General features: G+C 38.0%; 1 protein-coding gene across 2 annotated transcripts in view; it reads right to left on the bottom strand.

The window, feature by feature from the left end:
• Positions 1-4,416, bottom strand: part of ptk2ba (protein tyrosine kinase 2 beta, a) — a 29,366-nt gene extending 24,950 nt beyond the window's left edge. Inside the window, exons 1-6 of one of the 2 annotated variants that reach the window (XM_084096351.1) lie at positions 4,262-4,416; positions 3,511-3,571; positions 2,337-2,551; positions 2,052-2,230; positions 982-1,069; positions 716-795 (exon numbers count right to left, since the gene is read on the bottom strand). In XM_084096351.1, the coding sequence (XP_083952477.1) occupies positions 716-795; positions 982-1,069; positions 2,052-2,230; positions 2,337-2,522 (533 nt within the window). In that variant the 5' untranslated portion in view covers positions 2,523-2,551; positions 3,511-3,571; positions 4,262-4,416. The remainder of the gene's footprint in view (positions 1-715; positions 796-981; positions 1,070-2,051; positions 2,231-2,336; positions 2,552-3,510; positions 3,572-4,261) is intronic. The other variant, XM_084096352.1, reaches the window with a different exon arrangement.
• Between the last annotated feature and the right edge of the window lie 8,873 nt (positions 4,417-13,289).

A 13,289-nucleotide genomic window follows, 5' to 3' on the forward strand; every position in this document is an offset into this window, starting at 1 on the left:
GTACTTATTCTAAAGCTGTTTAGTGTAAAGCACTTCAAGCTGTATACAAATAAAGCTTAGAATTATTTCTGATTATTATTCATTTTTTCAGTTGATTCCTAGCAAGATTGTTTAAAGGGTCATATCATGCCCTTTTACAAGTTTTGATTTCGTTTTTGGGGTCATCGAGAATAGGTTGTCATGCTTTATGAAAGTTGAAAGTTAAAAAAAAAAAAGGTGATGGAGTGATAACTTAATGAATCCGTTTGAGATTAAATTAAAGGCAGGGTAGGTGATACTCCATCACTTGCGTGACATCAAACCTTTGTTCTAGAAACCTTTTTTGTTATGCTGGTTGAAAGTCTCTTCACATCCCGATACTGATAGCAATCACTAAGTTAAGTGGTCTAAATGTATATATATCGTCTGTGCAAGGTGTACGACCATGGTTGGCCAATACTATGTCCTTCCTGTTTGTATTTTCATACCTTCGCGCAGACATCACGTCATCAGCGTGTTTCATGCTATGCAGAGTTTGCACAGACACATGTCAGTCACCTTGAGTTCAAAATCAAGACTACAATGGAGGCGTTTCAGGGAGTTCAGAAACAGTGTGCAGGGGACTGATATAGACAATAACTCCCTTTGGAGTGACTTTGTGCTTTGGAACTTTGCAGAGCATTACACAATAAAGTTGAAAATATAAAAAAGCAACTTGAAATAATGTTCAACTTACCTGATCTCCAGACAGCCCAACTGCAGTGCCATCCCATCACTAACTCTCCTAGCACTGTGCTGCATGTAGTCACTGCGAACCTGCGGAACAACATCAAACAAACACCTTTATATGTGTGCAAAACACCATCACGCAATCTGGCGGCACTTCAGTGCTACATCCATGATGCTTCAGTGCAAATGGTGTTTCCTTTACTATTCAGTGTGTTCTTTTAGGATATGGGGTGGTGATTTTGAAGAAACCCTCCCCAAGTGACAGGTACTGACCTGCTGGTAGAAGTAGAGCATTGTGGTTTTGTCTTCTTTTAACTTCTCCAGGAAATCAGGAGGAATGTAACGGATCCTCAAATCATATCTGATCATGATAGAAGAACAAAAACAGAGTTAGTAACATATATATAAAGAACTAATTTCTTTATATATAAAACCTCAGACTATACTGAGGGTTTAGCTCAAATATATGACTTAAGCAAGTTGTTGTTGTTGTTGAAGAAATTCATATTTTTATTCAGCAAATGCGTTAAATTGACCAAAAGTAACAGTAAAGACATTTATAATGTTACAAAAGATTTCTATTTCAAATAAATGCTGTTCAACAAAGAATCCTGAAAAAAATGCATCAAGGTTTCCACAAAAATATTAAGCAGCACCGTTTTCAACATTGATAATAATAAGAAATGTTTCTTGAGCATCAAATCTGCATATTAGAATGATTTCTAAAGGATCGTGACAAGACGGAAATAATGATGCAGAAAATTCAGCTTTGCATCACAGAAATACATTAAATATTAAAATGTATTCAAATAGAAAACAGTTAATATTTCACAATAATAGTCTTTCTACTATATTTTTGATCAAATAAATTAAGCTTTTCAATGGTTAGTGTAGTGTATGTAGTGTATACATGTAACTATGTCACCCTAAATAAAGGGGTGACAGTTACTTTAGATTGATAAATATTAAAATGGTGACATAGATACTTTAGATTGAAAATATTAAAATGGGCAAAACATCTAATAACTAAAAATTTATGAAAATATATCTATTTATATTTATTTTAAAATTGAATAATAGAAAAACACTAACAGTTTATTTTAGGGTGACATAGTTACACGTTACTACATGTACTTACTATAGTAATAATAGTAAATTACAATGCATAATTACAAGTCACTAACCCTAAACCAAACCCTGACCGGAACTGTACAGTAAGTAAATGTAGTTAATTAATATTACTCAGTACTTATTTGAGTAAGTACAATGTAATTACCCTCATAATTACCCTTACTTTTTGCTGTATGGGACACACACACCTCCACACACACACACACACAAACCTCCACTCCGCCTCGACGTGCTGCTGTTCATATTTCAGCTCCACTTCTGCTACGGTGAGGTTCGGGTGCAGCCAGTGAACCTCGTCTGATTTGAGGTGTTTGAGCAACAGACCGTAGCATTCAAAGAACAAGATGTTGGGACCCAGTCGTCCGCTGTCCAGGATGGACTTAATAATTCTCTGCAGAATAAAAATCACACGTCAGATCCCTCATTATGACAGCAGAAAGATGCGCTTCATATTGCATTCATCATTAATGTGTAAAAATGCATGTTCATCTCCTCACCCTGATATTCCAGGAACTTTCACATTTGACCAGTTTGAAGTTCTTGCCCAGGTTGGCGCTGTTGCTTATGAAGCACACTTTGAGGATTTTCACCGCCCCCCTGCATTTATTCCCCGTCTCCGCGGACACATGCGGGTGACCGGGAGGAGGCGGTTTCCACGACAATGTATTGGTGTCACCCGACATCTCTACACAGGCTCAACTGACTATCAGCTCTGTGGAGAGAAATACTACATTCAAGCTCAGGCACGACTATGATGCAACAGAGGAAATCAATGAGTGACAAAATATGAGAACAAGAAAAAAATATATATTCTAGAGATGAATTCTTGTATTGTTAGCTTCATGTCCATATATTTGCCAGTTATTTGAGGTTTAGTTGTAGGTTGCTTTGTTAAGTTTTTTATTTTGTTTTGTTTTACATTTACACCTGGAAATATTCAAAAATGGGAATCTGAAAACAAAGAAAAGTTATCAAATCAAATTATTATTATTATTATTAATAATAATACTTCAATCCTACATAGAAAAGGCAATTTAGAAAAATATGATTAATAATAACAATATAGGATGAATTAATATTATTGTTAGTCAGCTGACAATTAAAAATGAACGAATTATAGTTATTAGAATTATATAAATCCTAGAACTATTATGACAGTAAGCTCAACCAGCTTAAAAACAGCTTAAAATATATTTTACTTGGAACATTAATAAATAAAATATATGAAGTAAAATTAATAAAAACTACAACAATAATAATATTGATTATAATAATACTTCAACCCAAACCCTAGGACAAGCTGTTTGGAAAATGGATGATGATAATAATAATAATAATAATAATAATAATAAAGGATGAATTATTATTACCATCATTATTATTAGAGTCTGATAATGAAAACAAATATTTTTAATATTATATACATAATTATTATAATGATTTAAATCTTAGAACTATCTGGCCTTAAGCTTAACCATCTTAAAAACAGCTTAAATGTAGTTTTATTTGAAACATTAAGTGTTTAGTGATATATTTGATCTATTCTAAACAATATTCGGTCACATTTCATACACAAATCTCTTATTACAGACAAGAGTAGTAAAAGGACATGACGTTCTTGATTAAACACACTATATTTCAACATGTTGAGACTAATGCAACATTTCCTACCTGGACGTGCTCCATGTCTTTGATGTATGAACGAGTTTACTCCTGTGCTACCATATGATGTCTGAGTCACAGGAAAGACAATATGACAAGTTAAAATAATGACAAGATGTCAAGCAGAAGCAACGGCCACTTTCAGAATATCATAGAAAGAATATAGGAAGTGAAATGTAGCATGGTTAAGCTTTTCTCAGAGTCTTCTACTATAAGATGTGTGCCAATCCTGAAAAACACTACCTCTATTATAATTCTCTTAAACTCATCAAAACCATCAACCTCAATTCTGGTTTCCTGTCATGTGGTATTGAGAGAAGTTACAATATGTGTTTGGAAATTGCGAAGGTGTTAAACATTCACACATTTGCATTTGTAAAGGAAATAAGTGCTTCACAAGAAACAAGAGGTAAAGAGAGATGTAGGAAGTACTACTACTAAAACAGTTAGTTTGAATCAAATGGCAGAATATTTTGCCCATTGTTTAAGACATCAGCTGAATATTTGTGAATCATGACGACAACAAACACTCCACAACATCCATACACATGCACTTCACCTGCTCAGACAGTGTCATATTTCTGACTCGGTGCTAAACACCAACATTAAAATAGAATCTCATTCTGAACATGGAAACATCTAAAGTTTGTAACACATCAGCACCTATTGAACTTCCTTCTTAAATGTTACTCTATGACTTTAAGGTTAGAAACTGTCATAATCTCTAATTCAAATATCAAAATGAAAATGCGTTTCAGACCTGAGAATGAGCTGATGTTCAGTCCAGCTATCTCTCACTCTCTATCTCTCGTCCGCTGTTCGTTTAATTCATATGAATCCAAACTAAGAGAGAGTGAGCTGAACTCCTGACGTGAGTGTTTTGGACACACCCCACGCGTGCCACTGACTTCCTCAAACTACACGGCAGTTCATCTCTCACACACACACACAGAGAGAGAGAGAAAGAAAGAGAGAGATCGAGATCATATAAACTGCATTAAAAGCTCTATTTGTGAGGACTTCTCAGACATACTGTAGGTTTTCATAGATATTTACTGTAACATCGACAGAAACATGCTGACATTATTAGGTATGAGGCAAAACACTTTACCCAGGTAAACATCTCTTCAGAAAAAAAGTAGTTTCTTTGGCAGAAATAATGATACATTTTTGGCATGAATTGAATTGAGTAATATGTGAGGAAAACAATATAATAAACATTGTTAATTTCCTCAATTTACATAGTTCATGCAGTTCTTACAAAACAATACATTGCTTTAAATTTTGCCATTTATAATATTATTATTATTATTATTATTATGCTTTTGCTGAAAAAGGGAAATAAAATGAATAATCAATAATGTGGGATACATTTTTATTATGCTTTTGTTGAGAAAGGGAAATAAAAATAATGTGGGTGTCAGCAACAGAAAAAGACAAGGCAGATAACTTCAACAACGGGGCGTTTATTAACAAGCGTTCAGGAATTAGTAAGCAGGTAAGTCTTATGAGAATAGAACGATCTCAGAACTTGGCTGAATGATAAACAGTTTTGTTTGTTGCAGGCAACCATGATTGTTCTTCTGGGCCATAACTTTCCCAATCAAGGTATTCTAGGTGGCCGCCCCGCCGTTGGGAGTCCAGGATGGTGTTGACCTCGGCTTCCACTGGAGGAGGAGGAGGAGGAGGAGGAGGAGGAGGAGAACCCTTTGAATATGGAGGGCGAGTTGGACAGCCCATATTGCATGACAAGGTACTCGTAGTGACCTGATGGTGTGATAAAATCATTCTTCCACTTGTCACCCTCACATATTCAAACGAGGTTGTAGGCGCTCCTCAAGTCCAATTTAGTGAAGATGCGAGCTCCACATAGATGCTCCATGGCTGCTTGGACCAGAGGAAGAGGGTATCGGTATTTGACGGCATGCGAGTTGAGAGTATGATAGTCAATGCAGGGACGCAAGCCTCCGTCCTTTTTCCCCAACAAAGAAGAAACTTGAAGTAGCAGGGGAAGTTGATGGATGGATGAACTCCTGCTTCAGAGCCTCCTCGATATTGTAAGACTGAAAATATTGGTTGAGGCCTGGTCTATGAGACAAAATGGCCCTGCTGGCTAATTAACATTCAACCTCCCCATACAGCCTTTCTTCCCCTCAGAAACAACAAAGAACTCACACAAGAACATGGTTTAATGTGAATGTTTATCATTGACTTGCGTTTTTGGTGTCATTTGAAATGTCTCAAAGTGAGTGGTACAGATATCTCATATCCAGATAGATAAAATAAAAGGAAATAAGGTTTAGAGAAGCTTAGAGAAAACTGGTTTAGAGATAAGGCCAGATAGGCCCCTTTCATTGAATAGAAGCCATTTGAGGGTGGTCTCGCCCATCCCCCATGTCACCTGGTCAGAGGATAAAGGAAGGTGTGCTCTGACTCTCAGGGCTCTTCTTTGCTGGTCACGAATGGAATAGGTGGTCTCTCTCTCTCTCTCTCTCTCTCTCTCTCTCTCTCTCTCTCTCTTTCTCTTTTTCTCTCTCTATCTCAGGTGCAAACTGGGTAAGATTATTTGGTGTAACCAATGTATAACCATGTACTAGATATTTGAATTGATTGTGGAATTGATCTCTGATATCTGAAATATTAAATTGTTACATGAGATTATTCTAACTGATCTTGACATTGTTCCTTCAATGGTTAAAATGAATAGTCAAACATTCGCTCACTTTTAGTGAGGCACAGATATTATTAAAACCTTTCATTTATGGAGTCAGATGAATTAACGAGAGAATACATAACTAAATGTATTGTAAATTTAACCAACCAATACTTTGCATGAGTGAGGACAGAGCACGTGATGACCTTCCCCGTGTATTGGCGGACCGGCAGATTGGACCAATCTCACGGGCCTTACAAAATGGTGACCCCGAGACGTGATCTCAAAACAGATCTAAACAGTATAATGCTAAATGCTATTGTCAATGCTAAGCCATGCTGCGCTCAAGGCTACGCTAAATGCTAAAGCCATGCTGCGCTCAAGGCTAATGTTAAATGCTATTGTCCATGTTGCTTTCAAAACGCTCAAGGCTACGCTAAATGCTAAAGCCATGCTAACCCTTGTCTCACTGGCTGACTGGTAGACCCAAAAGCCACATTGAAAACATTAGTATCCTATACTAAACCTAAACTAATCTTGACAAACTCTATATTGCATTTAAAAGCTTAAACTTTAACACCGATGGAATTAAATTAAGTAATTCAATTTAATTTGCTGTGAAATCATGTGTACTGATCATGTCCTGTTTACATTATGGGCTGAAAAGGTTGAGCCTACACTGTACAAACTCAGTAGAAAAGGTCTTAACATGGATGCTATTGACAATGAAATTTTCACTTGGTGGAGAACAGTGGGCAGTAAACAGAAGAAATCAAAACATGGTGAAATAATTGAGGCTTTAAACTTCATAAGTTATAAACGGCTAAATGAGTCAACAAAATTTCTATCTTCGCTTATGGATTCTAAATGTGAAGAAGTGCATTCTAAAAATGCAGAGGCACAAAAGTCTGAGGAAAAGATTCAAGATCTTCAAACACAGCTAGAGAAATTACTGGCTGAGCTGTTAGCCCTGACTAAAAAGTGTAAAAATCACAAAGACACCATTGCAGATCTTAAGGCTAAGCTAAATGCTAAAAGCAAGTCTCCCAACAAGCTTAACAGCGATTGGGCTAAAAATGTACACTTCTTAGATGAGGCAGCCTGCTCTAATAATCTTGTATCTTTTCAGACAGATGAAGCACGTGACAAAGTTATGAAAAGAGTGCCTGTTTCAGCCATTAAGGTGATACAGCACCCAAACGGCACAGAGTCAACCATTCGGCGTCCTTTAACAGTAACTTAATGTAGCTTGTTTAAAGCAGAGATCGGACCATTCCCTTTGAAAGGGGCATTCGAACCATGGTGGAGACGCATTGTTAGTCTAAAACATGCATTTCAGCTCGAACCAAAAGATATTTGGCAAATTGTTATCAGCTCAATTCCAGATGTTCTGATCTATAAAATACCACAGGTTTTGATGACAGGCACCATTGTGCAGTCAATGCATCAAAATGAGCCTGAGAGCGAAATCTTGAATAGACTAAAACAATGCCTTCGCGAGCTGCGTGGTTGTAGTGCTGTTGGATGGGAATTGATTCTCAATCGGAAACAGAGTTTACTGAAGAATCGTTTGAGACATATGCAGAAAATATGTTTGAACTTTTTGAGGAGTATTCTGGAATTGAAGGTGTTAACCACAACAATGTAATTCTCCTTGAATTCCTACTTACAAATGCAGGGACGCGTGTACAGCAATCACTCATGTGTGGTGCTTCTCCAGCACAAAATACATTCGAAGGTATTGTTAACTGGGTAACAAGAATTGAGTCACGGAAACAAATGCATGGTGAGGTAGCTGTGTTAGAATGTCATGAAGATCCTCCATCTGCAGGAGAATTCAGAAAGCCACACTGTGGCAAACTGAACAGATTCTGTAATTTCTGTCACAAAACAGGCCATACAGAGGAAAAGTGTTGGTCACTGGGCAGAGGCAGACCTCCACCGTATTTCATAAAACGCAGACAATCACAATCTAATGACAAAAAACAGCACTCTGCAAGTAACCAAAGCTCAAATGCATCTAAAACTCTTACTGACCTAACAACTTTGGAAGCTCAAGGCCTTCAGCTATTAGCGTCATTTGCTAGTCGGGTAGCAGCCCAATAGCAAATGGCTTAATAGTTTAACATCTAAATTCATTGAACCTGTCTGCATTTTCAAAATTCAAATTGTGCTTAACACATTGTGCACATAGAACACAATTTGGTTGTTTGTGCTACAACATGCACATAGGCTAATTTAAAGTTTATTCTTGAAACACAGGATTGCTTTACTGTAAGTGCATTTGAAACACTTAAGCAAAGGTGATATAGATGTTGTATTCTATTGCTTTGCTGTGGGTGTATTTCACTTAGGTAAAGGTTGTAGATGTTGTATTCTAGGCCATGTGTCCTGTGTAAACTGAATTAAACATGTGTGTCTGTGCTGAATTTGGTGGCTATAATGTGATTCACAACGAATTTGAAAATCATAAACAGCGATCGCATCTCATTAATCCTGAAAACCATTTCATATTCAAAGTTCCAGAGACGCGTCAGAGAACGTAACAACTCTGAATTTTGAACAAAAATCATAAATTCTTATGTTTGAATTTATTCTGAATTACTCTGAGATTTGTTTTTCCCAAATAAGTTTAACGGATTCGTATATTACCACAAGATTGCGTCAGAGATTAGCCACGGCTAATAACTGATATCAGGAAGTGTGCGGGCGACTTGGATGAGAGGATGGGTTAGTCCGGCTAGGATCAGCGAGATGCTGGTTGATCAACCTAGCTTGGACGCTTCCGATGACTTCTGTTCTAATTTAATAGTTTTGGAAAACGATTGAATTAAGTTCCTGAAGGGCATCCAAGGGGCTATTGAATATATCTTTGATTGTTGCGCGTGGGAATTACGACAAAATCCTAAGATATTTGGCTAACTGCCTCAACTTCTGATCTTCGGGGCTGACCACTTGTGCCAGAGACCTGGGTAAGGAACTCGAAACGATATAGTTTCCTAAACTGAGCGGGTAAAATATAAATTAAATAGAGTTAATAGAAGAATCAAACGTTAAAATGGCCATTTAAAAAGACTAAATGAGAAGAAAAGGTATTTGAAACCTAGAAAAGAAAAAAGAGAAACAGCGAATGTAGATCTTATAATTATATTATAACTTGAATTATAATAAACATTATATTACACTCGCCGAGCAGGACAATAATTGGGGAAGTGTGACTTTCGTCATTAAAATTGAATTTCTGAAACAGAATTTCATTTGTGTGCTACCCAGTGCCAAAAAGGGGCGGAGTATGCCTTTATTTTTCACCGTTAGAAAACACGGCTAGGAGTGTGGCACAGGTAATAGCACGCTAAATAATCCTTGACTGGGGTGCACCAACTGAATTGAATCTGATGAGATAAGTAAATTTACGAGGAGGGTGTGAAATGCTAAACAGCAGACAGAAGTACCACAGTTTTTTGCAGGTCAAAAAATATCTGCACAAATTAAAATGTGTGAACGCATTGCACATGCAGCGGACTGAAAGCTGAACTGAAAAAGCAGCTTCAGGTGTCACAACACATTGAGACAACAGCAACAATTCAGACGTGGTCACTGAAACTCGGTTTCATGTGACATCTGGAATTAAAATTGCAATTGACATGATAATGGAACAAGTAAAATAATTCCACACGTCTGGATTTAATGCTTTTGAAATATTGGAATTATCTGCCTGTGGTTCGCTCTCCTCGGTTTTATGTCTCAGGCTTACTTCTGCAAAATCCTCGGAAGACAGATGCCAGGAGGGGCAGGAGCCCACCTGGAGCAAATCCAGGACAGCGGAATTGATAGAACATAACCTGAGACTCGGGAGATGGGTGAAAAGACACTTCAAGAGGCCATTCACATCTCACAATAGTACATCACTACGTAAATATGGCCTCTTTAGAACTGGAACAAAATTTGCAAAACAATTGTTATAGATTAGATTACACCCATCTCCTAGAAGTGAACACTGAACACACACCTCCATCACTATACCCTCACAGCATCATCACCTGGGGTAGATAGTCTATCCAGGCTGAACACTGCACATCAGACGAAGATGTGTCATCTTCACACTAACAGATCCAGATAGCTTCACACACACAGGGTGGAGGTGATCTCATGATCATGGTCTAACAGAGACACAGAGAATAGCATACGCTATTCACAACAAACTGCCAACTAATGCAACACACATGGACAACTGAATGGCTACAGTCACAAATCAAGACAAATTCTAAGGCAGACCTGCCATTAAATTTCAAACTCCATGATTGTTGGTGGGAGTTGAAAAATCAGAGGGCCCCTGATTTCTCAACATACCTACTAATAACAGAAACATAATTAAAATGGAAAAATCTGAAGTGTGACCGCTTCAATCAATTACAAAATTTACAATTCAACTCTGTCATCGACTGTGACTTAGCCAGATAAATACACACACACACTCTCAAACACACTCTCCGTCACAGACACACACACTCTCTCTCTCACAGACAAAAACACACTCTGACATTCAAAAAAAAAGAAAAAAGAAAAAAAAAACTTATTTTGATTTCTGCATTTAAACTTATTTTGATTTTAATCCCTGAAACTTATTTTGATTTCCTTTGATTTTTTCAGACAAACATTTCTGAAACTTATTTTGATTTAATTTCTGAAACTTATTTTGTTTTCTGCATATTTGTATATTGTCCAATTTACTTGCAACAATGTATTTGGGCATCAATTCAATTGAATCTCTATGTTTGGTTACACCAAAATGAAATGTTGTTTTAACCCAGCACTGGCTGTTTTGTTAGAAATGCCATTTATTTAAATGTTTCTAGAAACAGGGTAAGAGCTTGTAGGATATTCCTTTGTCCTTCCTCGACCCTCTATAGGAGTACTATTGGCGTGGTAATTAAAAATCAGGTAATTAATGAGACCAAATGTACCACTCACATTTGCTGACATGAACATGGTATTTTACATTGAACATGACATGACTTTGCTTTATTGCGTTATGCGTTCCTATGCATTTCCTTACGACTGTAAGTTCATATGTGCTCAATCGTGAAGCGGACATTTAAGATGCTTTTCAGGTGTCTCACACAAAGCAGTGTGGATCGAATGAGAACCCCTTCATCCACTGAGGTCTGCCCAGACCACCGTACCGCTGGAGGTGACCGGATTGGTCAAGAAGGGTCAGATCATCATCGCGGAGAAGGTGCCAGGGAAGCGGAAGTTTCTCCATGAAGGAATGACACGTCAACTGAACAAGTCACAAAAGGTCCAGATTGACTCTATGAACTTTGCTCATGTCACAGGATTACAGGAAGAGAATCTGAACGCATTCATCCACGTGCTGGACTCAAGCTATACACCTGAAGAGAACAGGTGTTCTGCAGGTGAACACAGCCCACTGAGCTTCTACAGACACCGTCATTGCAAAGACAATTATTGTGCTACATCTTCAAGGATTATAACAAACGTCTTACTGTGACCCCGTAAGTGTTCATCAGAATGTGACCCACGGGATCAAGGAGGGAATCTGTAAGACTGAAAATATTAGTTGAGGCCTGGTCTATGAGACAAAATGGCCCTGCTGGCTAATTAACATTCGACCTCCCCATACAGCCTTTCTTCCCCTCAGAAACAACAAAGAACTCACACAAGAACATGGTTTAATGTGAATGTTTATCATTAACTTGCGTTTTTGGTGTCATTTGAAATGTCTCAAAGTGAGTGGTACAGATTTCTCATATCCAGATAGATAAAATAAAAGGAAATAAGGTTTAGAGAAGCTTAGAGAAAACTGGTTTAGAGATAAGGCCAGATAGGCCAGCCCCCCTTTCATTGAATAGAAGCCATTTGAGGGTGTCCTCGCCCATCCCCCATGTCACCTGGTCAGAGGATAAAGGAAGGTGTGCTCTGACTCTCAGGGCTCTTCTTTGCTGGTCACGAATGGAATAGGTGGTGTCTCTCTCTCTCTCTCTCTCTCTCTTTCCCTTTTTCTCTCTCTATCTCAGGTGCAAACTGGGTAAGATTATTTGGTGTAACCAATGTATAATCATGTTCTAGATATTTGAATTGATTGTGGAATTGATCTCTGATATCTGAAATATTAAATTGTTACATGAGATTATTCTAACTGATCTTGACATTGTTCCTTCAATGGTTAAAATGAATAGTCAAACATTCGCTCACTTTTAGTGAGGCACAGATATTATTAAAACCTTTCATTTATGGAGTCAGATGAATTAACGAGAGAATACATAACTAAATGTATTGTAAATTTAACCAACCAATACTTTGCATGAGTGAGGACAGAGCACGTGATGACCTTCCCCGTGTATTGGCGGACCGGCAGATTGGACCAATCTCACGGGCCTTACAATATACTCCTCCATTGCCTTCTAGTGGACTTTGCCTTTGGGTAAGGTAGCCACAGTCCCATGGCCGATGAGGTGACATCTTGGTTGTCAGCTGTTTGCTGAAGACATCCTGGAATGCTAGGTACTCGAGGGGGACCTCCTGTGGATTGAAGGTTTCAGGACTCTCAATGGAAGTGGAATTAACAGTGATAGGTACTAGAGTGGGGGTTTTCTTAAAGAAGGGTTGTTTCACAGATTTTTTCTTGTTTTTTCTTGGCTGGTTTCAGACAGCTCATGAAGCAATGTTCCCTCCACAGCAGGATCTCCCTACTGCAGAAGCAGTAGTCGGATAATACCACGGCCCAGCGGCTTTCCCAGGATCGAGTGCATGTGGAGAACTTGAAAACAGGGTTTCTTGGGTAGACCAAGTTTGCCAAGAGGGTCGAGAGAGATGAAATGTCCTGCTGATCCAGAATCTATGAGGGCTTTCGCTGGAACAGAACAGCTACGAGTAATTAATACGACATCAGTTCTCGTCAATGGTGGGATTGATAGAGGTAACTGGATAGTACTCACCGCTGGGCATGATGACAGTGGCTCATCGTCTCTCTCCAAGTTTGTTTGCTCTCCAAGTTTGTCCTCTCTCCGAGTTTTGTTTTGTGTTTTACCTCTGTTTTCTTAGCTTTTTGTCTTAGTCTTATCTCCGGCTTCTAGCCTTGTTTTAGTCTCGTGCTCATTCATTTCTATCTACG

Source organism: Abramis brama (assembly GCF_963993115.1).
Source record: "Abramis brama genome assembly, chromosome: 21".
Classification (NCBI taxonomy): domain Eukaryota; kingdom Metazoa; phylum Chordata; class Actinopteri; order Cypriniformes; family Leuciscidae; genus Abramis; species Abramis brama.